The 19132-nt window shown below is 48.2% G+C and overlaps 1 protein-coding gene across 2 annotated transcripts in view; it reads left to right on the top strand.

The window, feature by feature from the left end:
- Nucleotides 1-19132, top strand: part of ADAP2 (ArfGAP with dual PH domains 2) — a 267951-nt gene that overhangs the window by 25259 nt on the left and 223560 nt on the right. For both annotated transcript variants that reach the window (XM_078654379.1, XM_078654378.1), the window contains exon 2: nt 5171-5301. In XM_078654379.1, coding sequence (XP_078510505.1) covers nt 5171-5301 — 131 coding nt within the window. The remainder of the gene's footprint in view (nt 1-5170; nt 5302-19132) is intronic.

The following is a 19132-nucleotide window of genomic DNA, read 5'->3' as shown; positions in this document are numbered from 1 at the left end:
CAGAAACCTTTTGGTGGAAGTGGGTGTACTTTGTTTTATTGCTGGGTTTGTGAATAGTACTATTTCTTACTTATACCCCATAGCACCCAGCACAATACCTTCTATACCCATAGATCTCAGTGACACTGTACCATGCAGAGCGTAACGCCTCCACCTTTTTTCCTGACTAACCCCGGGGAACCTACTATCCAGTGAAAAAAGTGGAAGAAAGTGTTCTACTGTGTGTGGGCCAAACCTTGGACTAGAAAGGAAGGTAGCATTATTGGCGTATTACCTAGGAGCAGAAGGGGAAGAAGTTCTAGATCACCTCCCAGATCTAGGGACGCAGGAAGCAAGGGGTCTCAATGAACTAGAAGTAAGCCTGAAGAAATTAGATTTACACTATCTCCCCAAGACAAGCACCATAATGGAGAGATATCACTTTGGGAAAAGAGCGCAGAAGGAGGGGGAATCTATTGAAGATTTTGTCTCTGAGTTAAGAAGAGTAGCTGCAACAAGCAAGTTTGGTGGCGCAAGTGAGGAAAGGATCAGGGACCAGTTCGTATTAGCTTGCAGAATGGAGCGTGTACGGGAGGAGTTATGGCTGAAGGATGACCCACCATTGAGGGAGGTTTTAATTATAGCAAAACAAGTAGAGCACATGTTACAGTGAGATAAAGCAGGACACTGGGGAGAAGCGAAGCGAAGACAAACCTAATGTAAATGAAGTAGTGACCGAATGTGAGGCTGTGTCTGTGATCAAGGGCCAGTAAATAGTGAGTAAAGAGCAGAAGGAGAACAAATTGGGAGGACCATTCAAGGGTACCTGTTATAGATGTGGCAAACAGGGGCATCTGGCCAATGACAAAGAGTGTCCTGCCCTCAGATTCACATGCAACAAGTGCGGAAAGAAAGGTCATTTCAGGCAGTATTGCAAGAGTGGTCAGGGATTCAGTAGACAGAGTAGAGACAGGACGAACGTAGTATGTGACGAAATAGTTGTGCGAGTGAGTGAAAGTCCGATCCACGGCCTCAATGACACTACATGCGAAGAGATTGTTGTGCAGGTTGATGAAGGTCAGGTCTGCAGCCCCAAAGACACAATAGAAGTGGGGGCTACTGGTTTGGAAGCATTATTTGAATCCTGTTCTAGGATAACAATCATCAGTGCAAAAGAATTCTCCCGTGTGTCCAAGGGGAGGATAGCCTTGAGGAAAATGGATGTGAGGCCCGGGGGGTATGCTGGTCGCCCCATCTCAATGAAAGGTTACTTTTGGGACAAAATTGAATACAGAGACAGGACAACAGTGTCTAAGGTGTATGTGTCTACAGTCGGGGATAACATCTTGGGTTGGCAGGCACAGAAGGAGTTGGGGGTCTATCTCAATCCCAACAGCAATCCCCAGATCTTAATACAGGAGATACAGGAGCAAAAGGTAGACTTAGTGACAGAGTTCAAGGAGGTATTCAGAGAAGAGCTCGGATGTTTGAAGAACTACTGTCACAAGATAAAATTGAAAGAAAACGCAAGGCCGGTAGTGGCCAAGGTCAGGAAGCTACCCATTGCCATCCAAGAAGAGGTGAAGACAGAACTCGAGAAACTCTGTAAAGCAGGAGTCATCGAACCGGTGGAAGCGACGGAATGGCTGGCACCCATCGTGGCTGCAAAGAAAAAGGATGGGTCGGTTCGGCTGTGCATTGATCTGAGAGCGTTGAACAAAGAGGTCGTGGCCGATCGATTTCCACTACCCAACATCACCCAGATGATGAGCATGCTAGAGGGCGCAAGAGTATTCTCGACACTTGATCTCACCTCAGCTTACTTTCAGATCAAGCTACACGAAGAGTCACAGGAACTCACAGCGTTCGTGACGCCCATGGGCGCATACAAGTTCAAAAGGATGCCCTTCGGGTTAGTCTCGGCGGCAGGCGTGTTTCAGAGGCTCATGGAGAACATCTTGAAAAAAATTCCTGGTATTGTATGTTACCAGGACGATGTGCTTGTATTTGCAAAAAACCATGAGGAGCATGATGAGAGACTTAGACGATTGCTGGCAAGGTTTAGGTCGCAAGGGCTAACCGTGAGGAGAGAAAAGTGCGTATTTGGCTGCGCAGAACTGGACTTCTTGGGGCACAAGGTGACAGCAGAAGGAATCCGTCCCAAAGCGGAGCTCCAGAACACCATTGTAAATTTGGTGCCCCCGAAAAGCAAGGACGAGATCAAGTCATTTATGGGAATGCTGGAGTTCTACGGCAAATTCATAAGGAACCTTGCAGGAAGGACATACGCTATCAGGCTGCTACTTAAAAAAGAGACGGTGTTCAACTGGAGTCAGGAGTGTCAGAGAGAGTTCGAAGATGTGAGGAATGCACTTGCAGAAGCACCCAGTCTAAAGTCGTACATACCCAACCGTGCGACAGTAGTCACCACCGACGCAAGTACAAAAGGGCTAGGAGCGGTCCTCACTCAAGTAAGCAAGGACGGAGAAGAAACAATAGCTTTTGCCTCAAGATCCCTTCAGAAGTCTGAAAACAACTACTCGGTGATCGAGAAGGAAGCTTTAGCAGTAGCCTGGGCATTGGGAAAATTCAGACTTCCTGTGGGGCACACAGTTCACTCTTCGTACTGACCACAAGCCGTTGGTGGAGGTCTTCAGCAAGAAGGGCCTAGATGCGATCTCCAGCAGGATCCGGCGTTGGGTGGTCGGTCTCCAGGAATACACCTTCGCGTCGAGTACGTCCTGGTACGCGTAACTTTGCAGCAGACTGCTTGTCAAGGCTTGTAAATGAAAATGAGGCGAATGAAACGCAGGACAAGGCGGAGGAGGAAGTAGATGACCATCAGATGGAAAATGTCTGCGCAATCCAGAGAGCAATAGGAGAAGAAACATGGAAAAATGCACTGAAGGAAGACGAAGTCTTAGATGAGGTGTGCAAAAGAGTAAAAGACAGATGGAAACACGAAGATAAACGAGATGAGGCTCTGCGGCCATTCTGGATTGTCAAGGATGAGCTGTCCGTAGTCGATGAATGCCTGTTCAGGGGGACGAGATTAGTACCACCCGCGTCTGTGAGAGGGAACCTTATTGAAATGGCTCACGATGGCCACCTTGGCATCACCAAGACCAAACAAAGGCTCAGAGAAAACTATTGGTGGCCAAACATGGATCTTGCTATTGAAAGAAAAGTAAGAGACTGTGTTCCGTGCAGCATCAGTGACAAAGTCTTGAAACAACTGACCCCTCCAATGGTGTGCAGGCCTCCACCATCTGGACCCTGGGAAGAATTAGCGTTGGACATTGTTGGTCCATTGACAGGAGAAGTGCGCACACCGTACATTCTGGTGCTCATGGATATGTACTCTAGGTGGCCGGAAGTGAAATTGGTGAGTGAAGTCACAACCAAGGTCGTCATTGAGTTCCTTCAAGGGTTGTTTGTCAGGGAAGGATTACCCAGCAGCCTACTCACGGGCAATGGGGTGCAATTATGTTCGAAAGCGATGGAAGACTTCCTGGGAGAGAGAGGAATTACACACAAATGTTGTGCTCTGTATCACCCCTAGACCAATGGCATGGTCGAGCACTTTAACAAAACCCTCAAGGAGAGTATCCAGTTAGCCAAGGCCAGTGGCATAAGCTGGAAGGAAGAAGTATGGAGGCGGATTGAAGCGTACAGATTCACCCCGCACCAAACGACGGGAGTCACCCCATTCGAGTTGCTCCGAGCAAGAATACCTAACACCAAACTATCACCAGGGTGGATGGGGTGGCACAAGGGATGGTCAGATCACTCCAAGGAAGCGAAAGGATTAGTGAAGCAGGAAGGAGCTATGGTGGGGAGGAAAGAAAGATATGACAGGCTCAACACTACACGGGAGGCCGGGTTTAAAGTAGGGGATGACATAAAGATCAGGACACACACTGGCAGAGCAAGTTGGTCAGGATACAGTAGGCCTACCAAGATCACTAAATTGTTCAGGAATGCTGTGAAGATCCAGGAGAGGAAGATCTGGAACCTGGGAAGAGTAGTGAGATTTCACCCACCCGGGCAGGATTCCTGTAGAGAAGGGGAGGATGAAGGCTATGCTGTGGGGAACAAAGGTTTAACCTCCAGGAAACAGTTGCCGGTCCCCCACCCAGGTGGAAGGTCTAGCCGGAGAATGACCAGACCCCCCAGACATTTTGAACAGTATGTGATGATGTGATTCTCTTTAGTAAATTGTTCTCTTGTCACTTCGAACAGTATGTGATGATGTGATTCTTTTTAGTACACGGTTCTTTTGTTCAGTTAAATGTTTTATTCCGCAGGGAAGGGGGATGTGTGGTATCTTCCACCTTGTTTCTTTCCCCCCGGCATCTCCGCATTCAATGGAACTGCTCGCGGTGACATCACTTAGAATGTCACCGCGACCAGCGTTCGAAGGCGAGCGCCGGTGGCGAGAGTGAATCTGCCACTGTCTGAGAGTTGCTGTGGCTGAGGTCGTTCAGTTTATACTTTTGTCCTTGGACCGAATAAACGACTCATGTTTCCTTGACGAACTGTCTCTGCATTTTTGTGGCCACTTTCACAATCGTGTAGGGTATTCCATTATGTTGTCAATGTCTTTCAAAATTATGATCCGTTTGACCATTTAATGTGTTTTTAATTATTGCTTCAACCAGTTTTGCTAGCGGCCCAAGAAAAGTCATAACTGAAGCCGCTCTGTAACGCAATATGTTTTTGCTAGGCATACCATAAGCACTATTTTATGATCTACAAGTAAATCTGCTCCTAGTTTCCTATCTGGGTCACCAACCCAGAAATTTTTGTGGCTGGCTCGTTTCCACTTTAAATGGATGGACATGTCCCTGCTGCATTAGTTTCACAAACTTCAATCATGTTGTAAATGTGAACATTAGCAGATCATTTTTTGGGTGATTTCTTCCTTTAAATCTGGGTCTTTAATTCAGCTGAGAACACGTTCTTCCCTGAAAACCAAAACACATGCTTTTAAATTAAAAACACACTTCTATACTTAATCTGCTATTTCCACGTCAGCACAAAGTTATGCCGCTTAGTTTGCTTGTGTACAAATTCCAATTTCACATAGCATAGGAATCAAAACGAGAACGTTTAGATAAATGCGGTACACGCTAATTAACTTCTACATAACTACTGACACGGGTTTTTCTATTGTTTTATACCATTACAGATCCTGTTTGGACTTCATATCAACTTGGCATTTTTATTTGTGTTGAGTGCTCGGGAATCCACCGCGACCTACATGGAATCAGCAAGGTCAAGTCCGTCCACCTGGATTACTGGAAGGATGAACAAATCCAGGTGCTGTGAATATAACATGTTAGCAATAGTGTTAAGGGTAATATCTTGACATACATTCCCATGAATAGAAATATCTCTAAATTCAGATATAATAGATAGAATGACACGTAGAAAGGGTTGAAGTTAGACCCCAGCACTGGATTATAAGCAGGGCTGGGATGACAAATAAGTATCTGTTCTCACAACAGCATTTACTACTGTTAGCAACATACACACACATTTAACAGAATTTATTAGGAAGAATTCTTAATACTAAAGTGGCCTTCTTCCGCTCACATCTGGACAGGGCTAAAAATAGACCCAGGGAACTATTCAGCATTGTTAAAAACCAATCCATCTCCGCTCCCCCCTCCCCCCAGGTTACGGCCACTATTGAAAGATGTGAAGAGATTGCTAATACTTCTCAGAAAAAATCTCCAAAATCAATCACTTCTACGCCTTCACTCCCCTTCCACATTGCTCTCTACCCCCACTAGATTTTTCCTCCAATTCTCCGGCCCTCCTAACTCTTCCTCATGACCCTTTAGCTATGCTTCTAATCATTTCTCTTCCTGAATCCAACCCCACCAAACTTGAGAAAAAAAACAATGCTTCCTGGCATCACTTCCAACCAGTTTTCGAGCTCGAAGTCCTCAACGTCTTTGCCAGACTTAAACCATCCTCTCACTCCAGAGACCCTCTCCCTGCCAAACTTGTCCAAGATCTAAAACACATCATTGCCCCTTTCTGGACCTCTATCATCAACTCCTCCTTTGCCACTGGATGTGTCCCTGTTTCCCTCCAATTTGGACAAATCACTCCCATCCTCAAAAATCCTGCTGCCGACCCTAATGACCTAAATAATCTTTGGCCTATCTCTAACCTTCCTCTTCTCTCTAAAGCCCAAATTCAGGTGCTGTAAAAGATGAAAAGAGGCCATTGTTTATCAAAATGAGGCACTTCTTTCAACATAAGCCTTTAGAGATACTCCTTGCCTGGAAATGCAGCTTGACATTTACATTAGTAGTAAAAGTTATTTTACAAGGTGCAAGCCTAAATCCATTGTAACTTGCAGAGCGTGGGTGATACCCTTGAATCAGCCACACCACATGCTGCTAAGCATTGACTAAAATGTCATATAAATGGCAAACACAATTGAATAATGACCTTAATTTGAGCTTGTTTCCCACTAAGAAGGCACATGAAACAAAGGAGAGAACATTTGTGTAGCAGCAGTGTAAACTTATTAACACATCCATCAGTATACCCTGCAGAAAGTCAAGTGAGAATATATATCTCACTGCACTAAGTTGTTGGCACCAACATGTTTCCAGTCTTACAGAGCAAATTGTGTGTTGATCAAAACGGCAGCCACGACTTACCTTCTCTAAGTAACAGCCAGCACCCTGCTGTGTGCCGCTGACTAAAGTGGTGCAGATCATTCTATCATCCAGGCATCATGTTATTTGTTCTTGAAATATCTGCCGATGTATCAGCCCCAACTGGTCAAATGTTGGTGGGAATCACCACACTTATTGAGGCAAAGTGAGACCTGTGCAGGTCTCAGTGAATGTGGTTGATGGCGAAATGCTCTTCAAATGATTTTTGATTTTAATCTGTGCAAAGTGCTCTGCTTTGTATATTAAATTGAGAAAACTGACATTGACCTCCATTTTTTGGGGGTGCTTACAATTTAATATAATAGTAAACATCTAATCATTGATATATCTATATTGTTTCACCAATAGTCGTGATACAATGTATTGAATCTAAAAGATCCCTGCATTTCTTTCATCTCAAAGACTAGGGAGCATATTGTGCTAACCTGATGAAGATTCTCGCAATCCCACCTATCTCATTTTTGCAGTCAATTTCTGTTGTGGAAATCAAATTAAAAGAAATTTACAAGAAGTTATATTAATCAATTTTTCAGTGAGTCATATTCGACTAACAACTGATTAGTCAGTGGAGTGCACATTGTTGGTGCATGTGTAATGCTAGTGAGTAATTTATGGTTTTTGTCAGTGTAGGGACTTGTTGATGACTATTTCTTAATGGATAGTTTGGTAAAGATAGCTAGATAATTTAGAGTGTTAAAGCATTAATGTTAAGATACATGTGGTTGCAACAATATTTTGAAGAAAACATTGTCCTAGTGATGCGGTGTGGGGTGGTGGTTTTGTGTTTTGCTATGGACTAATGTAAAGTCTGTGATGGTAACTGCCTGATCAACAGAACAATGAAAGCTAGCTTAATAAACAGAGTAGTATCGGCGAGTGTTCATCTTTTAAGGTGGGTTACAAGCCATATCCATAGTAGTTGAGTATAAAGGTTGTCTTCAACATGGAGCGCAAAGATTCGATGCTGCAGGTACGACAGTGTTGCTGTGATAAGTTGTTTGGTGGTGCTACATTTGGTTCAGTTAGAGTTAGACCCTCGATTGATTTTGTGAAATATGGCAATCAAAGGGGCTTAAAATACTGCAGGGCCACCAGGTCTGATAGTAGGTGGGAATATAACATGTTAGCAATAGTGTTAAGGGTAATATCTTGACATACATTCCCATGAATAGAAATATCGCTAAATTCAGATATAATAGATAGAATGACACGTAAAAAGGGTTGAAGTTAGACCCCAGCACTGGATTATAAGCAGGGCTGGGATGACAAATAAGTATCTGTTCTCACAACAGCATTTACTACTGTTAGCAACATACACACACATTTTACAGAATTTATTAGGAAGAATTCTTAATACAAAAGTGGCCTTCGGCTCACATCTGGACAGGGCTAAAAATAGACCCAGGGAACTATTCAGCATTGTTAAAAATCAATCCATCTCCGCTACCCCCCTCCCCCCAGGTTACGGCCACTATTGAAAGATGTGAAGAGATTGCTAATACTTCTCAGAAAAAATCTCCAAAATCAATCACTTCTACGTCTTAACTCCCCTTCCACATTGCTCTCTACCCCCACTAGATTTTTCCTCCAATTCTCCGGCCCTCCTAACTCTTCCTCATGACCCTTTAGCTATGCTTCTAATCATTTCTCTTCCTGAGTCCAACCCCACCAAACTTGAGAAAAAAAACAATGCTTCCTGGCATCACTTCCAACCAGTTTTCGAGCTCGAAGTCCTCAACGTCTTTGCCAGACTTAAACCATCCTCTCACTCCAGAGACCCTCTCCCTGCCAAACTTGTCCAAGATCTAAAACACATCATTGCCCCTTTCTGGACCTCTATCATCAACTCCTCCTTTGCCACGGGATGTGTCCCTGTTTCCCTCCAATTTGGACAAATCACTTCCATCCTCAAAAATCCTGCTGCCGACCCTAATGACCTAAATAATCTTTGGCCTATCTCTAACCTTCCTCTTCTCTCTAAAGCCCTTGAAAAATGTGCCCTGTACCAATTAATTTCAAAAAGGGGGTGGTGATGGACAGAGTATCTGAGTTAATCAGAACACTCCTACCCAGTCAACAGATCAGGGCTTGATCCATCACCGTTTTTAGCTCACTGCACCATCCCAGTTCAGAACCTGGCTATATGCAAATTAGTCTGTCCCTGGCCCAGTGCATCATGGGAACAGGGCAGACCAAACTACCAAGCCAATTCTTCACTGGAAAGGAAACAAGCTTCCGGGGACCGGTTTCTGGCATTACAGCCGTCTTCGGCCCGGCTTGCTTGAATCCTGATGGTGCAATGAGCAAGGGACTCATGTCTGAGCATACCCTTCCACACTCATGGTGGCCAAAATAATTTCAATTAGACACACACATCGACACATTCAATTTGTTGGACTCTTTGCAATCTGGTTTCAGAAAGGGCTGTAGTACCGAAACCGCCATGCTCAATATAATTGATGGCATCCATCACTCCCTCGACAAGGGCGAGTCCTATCTTCTCATTCTCCTTGATCTCTCTTCTGATTTCGATACCGTGAACCACTCTACTTTATACTTAACACCCTTAAAGATCATTTTGGCCTCGGGGGGGCGCTAGAGGGCGCAAACGCAGAATGGCTGCTTAGCTGAGCAGCTCCCGTTCCTTGGAGTATAATCCTACATTTATCCTTACTTACTGGGGAGCAAAATCCTCGCAAAGCCCCACAACTGTTGCAGAGTGGCGTCTTCTACACTCGACCTGACTATCAAGCCGCCAGCGCCGCCTCAGCTTGAGATATCGGCATTGGAAAACTCACCGACTCAGCCCTTGGAGCTCGCGAAGTGAGAGAGGCGGCCCCCGCTGACCACTAGAGGCCGAGGCTCACCACGAGGCGCTGGGCCGTCCCCGCGCTCTCGGATGCGGTGAGGGGGACGGGCCTTGCGGCTGCTCTTCTGCTCGGCCTGCACAACAATCACGGCCGAATGCTGTGTGCTGTCCTGGCTGGCCTGCCCTTGTCCACTATCCGGCACTAGGCGGAGACGGCGTAACCGGATGGTAGGTGCGTTGCCGATCCCCGCAAGAATCGCGCTGAGAAGCGGCCCTCGAACGGACCACTAGCGCCGCCACCCTGATCCTCGGAGACGCTGCGGGGGAGATCGGACGCCCGCCCTGACCTCGATCCACTTGCATGAAAGGCGCATCGCGCTGATGGTTGTCGTGGCTTGACGCCCTGCTGGAAGCAAGGGGGAGGTGAGAGCGCCTTGCCTGCATTCAGACACAGGCCAGATCGCCGCATACCCGTGCCTACAGCTGCCTCGGCCCGGGAGCTCAGTGGAGCCTGATCGCGTCGGCCAGTGTGGCGGGACGGTGATAACTGTGATCGGCGCTGCTTGTCATCGCTTCTGTTGCTCCCTGCTGGGGTTGCTACCAGCACTGTTCCTGCCCCAGCGCCACCGGTACTACAAGAACTGTCACAGCTGCACGCCGCCGGCCTACATCATATGCTAACGTCCAGTGCCATTGTAATCCGTGTGGAGCCCGTACTGGGTGTTGACAGACACTAATCAGCCTTGGCTGTTGAACGTGCACACCCACTTGCATGAACTCTCTACATGGGCGCCTGCCGATGCTTTTCCTACCCCACAGTGCAGAGTTTGCCTGCAGCGAAGAGTAATCCTAACGTCCAGGGGCGCTGGAGGTGGAGCTGTGGGGGCGACTGACTCGGACTACCCCAGCTGCCGCTGTGACGCCATACCTTGCTTAGAGACGCACACGGCTGCGGCGGTGAGCCTCGAGATAGTGGGTAACGAGGGACCAGAGAGGCAACATGGTACGCCCCGAGAACCGCCAGCCTAAAATAAACTTTGATAGTGCGAAGAGAGGCGCGAAGTCGGCCACTGCCGAGCCAGGGCCCAGTGACGTGAATTCGTCTACCAGTGCCTCTCCCGCCAGAGATCTGGACCTGCACCGCCTATTCCAAGAGATGCGGCAGGGATTTGCCACTGTGGTCGAAAAAGTGGACGGGATGACGTCCAGGTTGGACGCCTTAGTGCATAAGGTGGACAGGCACGAGGAGCGAATTACAGCAACTGAGCAGCGCATCTCAGATAATGACGACGTCACCGCCTCCCATACTACACAACTCGCCCGCTTGGACAACTTACTTCGGATAATAGCGGCTAAGAATGAGGATTTGGAAGCCCGTAGCCAACGCAACAACATCCGCGTCACGGGAATTCCGTAATCCACAGACACGGCAAGTTGGAACTCTATGTGGAGAAACTCCTCAAGGGATCGGTGGGCGAGGATGCGTTTTCGCCTCAATTCATCGTCGAGAGAGCGCACAGATCATTGGCCCCTATCCCCAAGCCTTGTCTACCACCTAGGCCGATTATCGCGAAATTATTGAATTATCGCGATCGTGATGTGGCGCTGAGAACGGCTCGAACTCAACAGAACTTGCAATACAATGGACTCGCTTTTTCCATCTATCCTGACTTCACTCCCATGGTGCAGGAAGAACGACGTAAGTTCTTAGCCATCAAGAAGAAACTGCGGGAAGCCCAGCTGGAATATGCCCTGCTCTACCCGGCGAAATTACGAGTGACACACCAGGGACAACATCACTTTTTCACAAATCCTCAAAAGGCTGAAGACTACCTGAAGACGGTTCGTAGGGCACGGAGAGGTGATCGGAATGCGGAGATGCCTCCCGAAGGAGACCCAGCCGCTGCAGGGGACGCACGTTGATCAGGTGCGACCAGCCTGATCGACCTTGCTATATCTTGGGTCAGTCGGGCCCTGCACTTGCAACATGGCTGCACAAGGGGTAGCGGACTCATAGCGGGTTGGAACTAGCTGACCTCTCCAGTGGTAACGTATTCCAAGGACCACTATCCCGGCCCTGGCCTCCACCAAGGGCGGTACAGTTCGGGAGGCTAAAGGCGGGAGACGTAGCTGTGCGCCCTTCATGCTGTTTTCCTCGCGGGTGTTCCCCATACATGACATTGAGTTGGTGAAGTTGAGGAGGGGGAGGGGAGGGGTGGGAACGAAGGCTGCTGGCATGGTTGGGATGCTGTAGTGGGTGGGGGGTTGAGTTGGGACGGGGTGGGAAGTTTTAAACATGGAATGGAAAAACAGACTATGGAGTGTCATGGCAACCCTAATAGCCTGTACGGGAAAGGTGTTGCTGCATTCATGGTAGTGGGGGCTGGTGGATCGTTGCTTAGTAACTTATGGCGGACTGACGAACTGCTGCACAATTGAATTGTATGTCGTGGAATATCAGAGGGCTTAACAACGCAAAGAAATGTCGAAATGTGATTGCTTATTTAAACAGACATCATGTCCAAGTTGCCATGCTACAAGAGACTCACTTAGCACCACAAGCACGAGTCACCTTTGCTAGTAAATGGGCTAGGATCCGAGTCTTCTCCTCTTACTCTACCTATGCGAGGGGAGTGACCATCCTCATTAGACACACCGTGGCGTTCCAAAGGTGCGGAGAATTGACTGACAAGGAGGGGCGCTTCGCTCTGTTATGGGGGCGGATAGGCTGCGACACTTTCACCTTTGTTAATTGTTACGCTCCTAACATAGATACACCCGAGTTCTTCACCACACTTTGGGGTAAAATTGTAGATGTTGGGTCCAGACATGTCATATGGGGGGGGAGACTTTAATTTGGCACTGACACCACATTTATATAGAGCGGACGGGGTACTACACTATAAGCCCAGATCTAGGGAGGCACTGGAGGGCGTGATCGCAGAAGGCGGATTGGTTGACATATGGCGATCTCTCCACTCTACCCGAAGGGAAGGCACGCATTTCACTTCACAGACAGGCACATGGGCACGTCTAGATTATTTCCTAACTACCAGGGAGATCTCCACGGGGGTTCGGGAAGTGACACACCTGCCGAGGACGTACTCTGACCATAGCCCTGTCCTGATACACACACGCATACCCGGGTGGGATAACCCTAGGCCACAATGGAGGTTACAACCGACGGCCCTGTTAGACAACGCATTCCGCGTTGAGCTCGGAGAAGAAATTGCTGCTTTCTTCCCTAGGAACCAGAGAACTGTTGACTCGGTGGAACACATCTGGGAGGCCTTCAAGGTCACGATCAGGGGGTATTGCATCTCCAAGAGTTTCGGGGTTCTACGCGACATACAAAACACTATCCACACTCTGGATAGGGAACTGAAGGCTTTGGAACTTCGGATGGTGGTAGATGATAGCCCTGATGTACACGCGGAGTTTAGAGACAAACTGTCAAACTATGAGGAAGAAGCTTATAGAGAGGCAAAGTTCAGGGGGAAACACTGGCAGGCTAGGAAATACTGCGAGGGTGACAGGCCGAGTAGGGCGCTTGCGGAGCTGACGCGCACCCCACGTGACTGTAACACGATACTGGAGCTTGCAGACTGTCAGGGGAACATGGTCAGAAACACGGACGAAATACTCGCTGCATTTACAACACATTATCACACACTATATACTACTACCGCTACTGCTAGTGTGCCCTATGCTGTCTTCCTAGACGACATAGCTCTCTGCTGGCTCAGTGATGGAGACAGAGCCTTCCTAGCTGCCCCCTTCGAATTAGATGAAATCCGCGAGGCGATTATGTCATTAAAGAACGGTAAAGCGCCCGGACTGGATGGCATTCCCGCCGAGTTTTACAAAGCGTACATCGACATTATGGCCCCTGGATTACGTGAGGTCTTCGAGGAATCGCTGGCCGACGGTATCCTACCCAGCTCCATGCGAGAAGTAGTCATCACATCACTTTTGAAGCCCGGTAAGGCTCCTAGTTCATGCGACTCTTATCGCCCACTCTCCCTTTTAAACTGTGACGTCAAAGTACTTGCGAAAGTTTTAGCCACCAGACTATCCCTCCTTCTTGTTTTAATTCTTCCCTGTTTTAAGTATCCCTGCTTTTTTGTTGCTGGTTTTAGTGTGTGTTATGTCCACCTTTCCCTGCGCCAGGACGCTCCTTTGCTGGAGCATCTGTGCGCATTAAAAATGTGAATAACATAACATAACAACACATGACTAGAATTGTCTTGCCCGACCAATCTGGGTTTGTCATGGGTCGCTCCACCTCTCATAACTTGCGTACCCTGTTCTCCCTGCTTCGCACGTACCACCCTGATACGCCAGTGGCGGCAGTCTTTCTGGATGCCACTAAGGCATTCGACTCGGTCGAATGGCTGTATCTATTTACTGTCCTGGCGCGTATGGGGTTCCCAAAGTTATTTATTTCCTGGGTTGAATTGCTCTACACACAACCAACGGCAAAAGTCCTCATAAATGGTCGCCTATCGCAATCCCTTGCCATCTCTAGGGGCACCCGTCTATCCCCCCTGTTATTCGCAATTGCGATCGAGCCCCTTGCCTGCAGGCTCCGGCAGCTACACCGAGATGGGGCGATATGATGCTTTCAGCGTCAGATTGATGTATCCTTATACGCTGACGATATGACGCTTTACGTCAAGCACCCTGCTTCACTGTCCGGAATCATCAATAACGACATCGAATACTTCCGTCTCCTGCACACTAGATGCATGGCCCCGCATAAGTAAGAGGTTATCTTGCAGTCTGCCATACTCGCCCAAACTAGCACTACTACAGGAACGAGGCTTCCAAATGCTCTGTGAACGTGTGCATATCACTTCTTGGGGCGATCTATTCTCAAATGGTCAGTTCAAGCCTGCAGAGGTGTTCTTTGCTGCTCACGCTCACACTCCGCTCGACGTGTTTTATTATCTACGACTGCGCCAGGGGATGAAGGACATCTTGCCTGAGTTCCCTTGCGAACCTGAAGTCTTGCCTCCACTTCATTACCTACTGTGTTCACAAGATGGCACGCATCTAGTCTCTGGCCTATATCGCCAGCTCAGAACTAATGTTTCGATAACGCAAGCCGGGGCCCGAACGCATTGGGAAGTCGACCTGGCCACCGCACTTACTGACGAACAATGGCAATATTGCTGCGCCCTAACGGCCCGAATATCAGCCAGCAGTAGACTCAAGATAATACACTACAAATTCCTGCAGCGATTGTACTATACCCCGGTTAAAAAGCTTAGGTTCCGGCTGGCAGACAACGACAGATGAGAGCGATGCCATGTTGAGCATGCGGGCTTCCTGCACCTTGTTTGGGAGTGCCCTCCTGTTCGACACTACTGGCAGCAGGTACACGACGCTCTTACTACAATGACTAGCGAACACATACCTGTAGATCCATTACTTATGCTACTTGGTCACACACCACACGTTCCTAAATCCAGTAGGAAATTCATAGATACAGCATTGCTTCTTGCAAAACGACGAGTGGCGTGTCACTGGGGCCGGGGTAGAGCGCCTAAATTCAAGGACTGGTTAGCGGACATGACCTACTGTCAGGAACAGCATGTAACTTACACTGAATTGTTACCGATCTCGTCCCAACCTAAAGACATCTGGGGACCCCTGGTTAATTACCTGCTTGCCCAGACACACAATGCCGATAATCCAGAGGGAACTCCTGAGGATGTTACTGCTGACATTCGGGGATAAGAGGTGACATCTACCGCTACATGTACCACCAGTCTCCCTTTGAGCAGGCAAGCTGACCCCGCACCTTCCTCTATATCCCACCTAGAAATACGTATCACAGTTGCATATTGCCAGTCGACACTGCCCCTCAGTCACTACTGTCGAGCCCTCCAGACTTAAACAGTTCCAATGTGCCGCCTACACTACACATCCACATCGTTGTATTAGCTGACACCTAATGCCGCTTTGCATTGCGCTCATCCGCCAGACGATTATATACTGCCATGAATGCTACTGTTTTACAATCTACTTTCATTGCTTATTGGTGCATATAATGCTTTGCTGAATAGGAGTTCCATATCCATGTGCGTGTACAACTTTTTTTGTTGTTTTGTTCTCTGTTGGAAAACAATAAACAGAATAAAAAAAAAAAAAAGATCATTTTGGCCTCAACGGTTCATTTCTCAAATGGTTCTCCTCCTTTTTCCAGCACAAAACCCAGCAAATTAAAATCCACAACTGCCTTTCCAAACAAGTGCCTGTCTCGCTGGGTGTCCCCGAGGGCTCTATTCTCCCTCCCTCTTTTCAACCTCTTTATGGAACCCCTCACCCTTATTCTTAAGCATGCGGGAATCAAGTATCACCTCTACGCCGATGACACACAACTTTATCATAAGATTCAATCCCGCTCTGATGTGCTTCACCTCAATGATGCCTTGACTAAGATTCAATCCTGGTTCCACTACAACCACCTCAAACTCAACCCCAAAAACACTGAGATCATTCTTTTCTCCCCTAAAAACAGCTCACTCCCTATCCAATCCTGGATCTTGGACCTTACAGTTCTCAACTGCTCTTTCACCTTATCCAATTCAGTTAAATCCCTCGGAATTTACATCGACCAGAACCTTTCTCTTATCTCCCACATAAAAAACTCAAGCCAAAAGTGCACTCTTCACTCTCTATCACCTCAAGAAACGAAAACCCCTCATTCCTGCTGATGACTTTAGATCAGCTGTCCAATCTCTGGTCCTATCTAAAATCGACTACGGTAACACCATTCTATCTGGAACACCTAAAGTCCACTTAGCCCCAATCAAATCTGTCCTTAACCTAGCTGCTAGGCTCATCACCGACCTTAAAAGGTTTGATCACATCTCCCCTACCCTTAAAGCCCTCAATTGGCGTCCCATTGAAGGCAGATCCACCTATAAGACCAGCTGCATTACTCACAAAGCCCTGCATCAACTCACCCTGCCGTACCTCGCAGATAAACTCATCAAAGAGGGCTGCTCTCGAACTCTGAGGAGCTCAAACACACTCGTTCTTGTTCCTTCTGTTAAACAAGAAATCCACTCAATCACGCTCCTTCTCCGGAAACGCGCCTACCATCTGGAATGCACTCCCTGAAGAACTTCGGTGCAACCCCTTCTTCTTCAGCTTCAAAAAAGACCTCAAACTACACCTTCTTGACAAACTCTGGGGCCCTTCAGCCCTTCTCTGGGTACGTATCCCAACCCGGTTTCCTACTGTTTAGGCGCCCCCCTTCTGATCTCCTGTTTCCCTTTCTCCTCCCCCGTTTTCACTTCATTCTTTTCTTCTCCCTCTACCTCACTTATCCCCTTTATAGGCCCTTCTTGATACACTTTATCTTTCCCTTCTCCCCCTCACAGCCTCTCACCACTCTTCCATCCTGCCCCTCTCTATCTATTCCCCCCTTTCTCCACGACATACCTCTCTTGACTTGCTACTGAATCTCACACTTCGCTTTAACCTGATTATATAAATTGCGGTTATCTATTGATTTTTAGGACGTGTATGCTACCTCATTGTATTTTTTTGCTATTTTTATAGCTACTCATGTGACCCTTGTAAAGCGCTCTGATACCCTTGGGTCCAGCCAGCTCTACATAAAACCTTTAAAATAAAAATAAATAAATAAATAACATCTCACATATCATACACTAAACCGATGTACCTGACCTTCCAACCAGGATTGTGTGAAATTGAGACTATACCATAATTCTTGCCAAAGGCCCTACAAGATCTAAAAAAAAATCTTTGTTCGATCCTTCATTTATTTATCCTGTTCTGCCACTGGGCTGATAAAAAATGGTGGACAGCACAAAGATGTTTACTACTTGTCTATCCTGTGCGGCCTTTGATGCCAATAGGAGAGCCCTGTGGCGGCGGAGCCTACCTCCCGAAAGATCACAACAAAGAGGCAAACACGGTAAGAGACCGCGACTCCACTGGCATAAAAGTGTCCTGGCCTCCCTCGACAGCTGCTCTCTTAGCCACCATCTCCTCCATTTTCCTCCCCCTGAAACCCTTTTGTTTGCTTGTGGCACCCATTATTCTGACCCTCCCCTCGGTGATATCCATATTGCCCCTCCATCCCCTGGGGCACCCATTCTCCTCCCCGGCAGCTGCTCTGAGCAGTACCCGATCAGCTGTGATCTCAGTCTTTCTAGGGGACCTGCTCCACACGCCGGTACCCATGTGAAATGAACAGTGCTGGAGAGATTTGTTACTGTACCCTCCCACCTATCCTGCCTCCTTAAGTTAAGATTAGAGGAAGATTGAAGAGGCTACAGCAACAGCTCCACCCAGCACCATGCATTTCACCCTAGGCTTTGAAGCTATGAAGCGAGATGTCAGGTTGGTGCCAGAGATTGAAAAGCTTTTAGATTGAACTCTGGAGTCTCCCTGGCACCAAGCATCCCTCTTCTCTGCATGTGTGCAACAATACTGCACATTTTGCCTTTCCTGGGCTACATATCTTATTTGTGGAGGCAGTACCATTGGCAAGAAGGAATCAGTGGGAGGAAATCAGCTTACCCACAAGAGCATTCACATATACATTCACCAGAAACAATCATATAAATCAATCAATCAATCAATCATGCCATTTGTATAGCGCACTACTCACCCGGGAGGGTCTCAAGGCGCTTGGGGGGAGGGGTATGCTACTGCTCGAACAGCCAGGTCTTGAGTTGTTTCCTGAAGGCAAGATGGTCCTGGGTCAGCCGAAGGTGGATGGGGAGGGAGTTCCAAGTCTTGGCAGCCAGGTAAGAGAAGGATCTTCCTCCGGCGGTGGCTCTTCGGATGCGTGGTACGGCTGCGAGGGCGAGGCTGGTGGACCGTAGCTGGCGGGTGGGCATGTAGAAGGTCAGGCGGTCGTTGAGGTACTTGGGGCCCAGGTCGTGGAGAGACTTGTGTGCGTGGGTGAGGAGCCGGAACGTGATCCTCTTGTCGACGGGGAGCCAGTGCAGGTTCCTCAGGTGGCTGGAGATGTGGCTGCGTCGGGGGACATCCAGGATGAGTCGGGCGGAGGCGTTCTGGATGCGCTGGAGTCTTTTCTGTAGCTTGGCTGTGGTTCCGGCGTAGAGGGCGTTTCCGTAGTCCAGTCGGCTGGTGACGAGTGCCTGGGTGACAGTCTTCCTGGTCTCGGTCGGGATCCAGCGGAAGATCTTGCAAAGCATACGCAGGGTGTTGAAGCACGATGAGGAGACGGCGTTGACTTGTCTGGTCATCGAGAGGGAGGGGTCCAGGATGAAGCCCAGGTTGCGTGCGTGGTCGGTTGGCTTGGGTGCGGTGCCCTGGGCTGGGGGCCACCAGGAGTCATCCCAGGCGGAGGGCGAAGATCCCAGGATGAGGACTTCCGTCTTGTCTGAGTTCAGTTTCAGGCGGCTGTCCTTCATCCACTCAGCGACGTCTTTCATCCCTTCGTGTAGGCAGGTTCTGGCGGTGTCGGGGTCTCTGGTGAGGGAGAGGATCAGCTGGGTGTCGTCGGCGTAAGAGATGATGTTGAGGTTGTGCTGGCGTGCGATGGCTGCGAGAGGTTTCATGTAGATGTTGAAGAGGATGGGGCTGAGTGAAGATCCTTGCGGGACGCCGCAGATGACTTCGGTGGCCTCGG

This window comes from Lissotriton helveticus, chromosome 7, assembly GCF_964261635.1.
Source record: "Lissotriton helveticus chromosome 7, aLisHel1.1, whole genome shotgun sequence".
In the NCBI taxonomy this organism is placed as follows: domain Eukaryota; kingdom Metazoa; phylum Chordata; class Amphibia; order Caudata; family Salamandridae; genus Lissotriton; species Lissotriton helveticus.
This window is presented reverse-complemented; position numbering and strand designations above follow the sequence as displayed.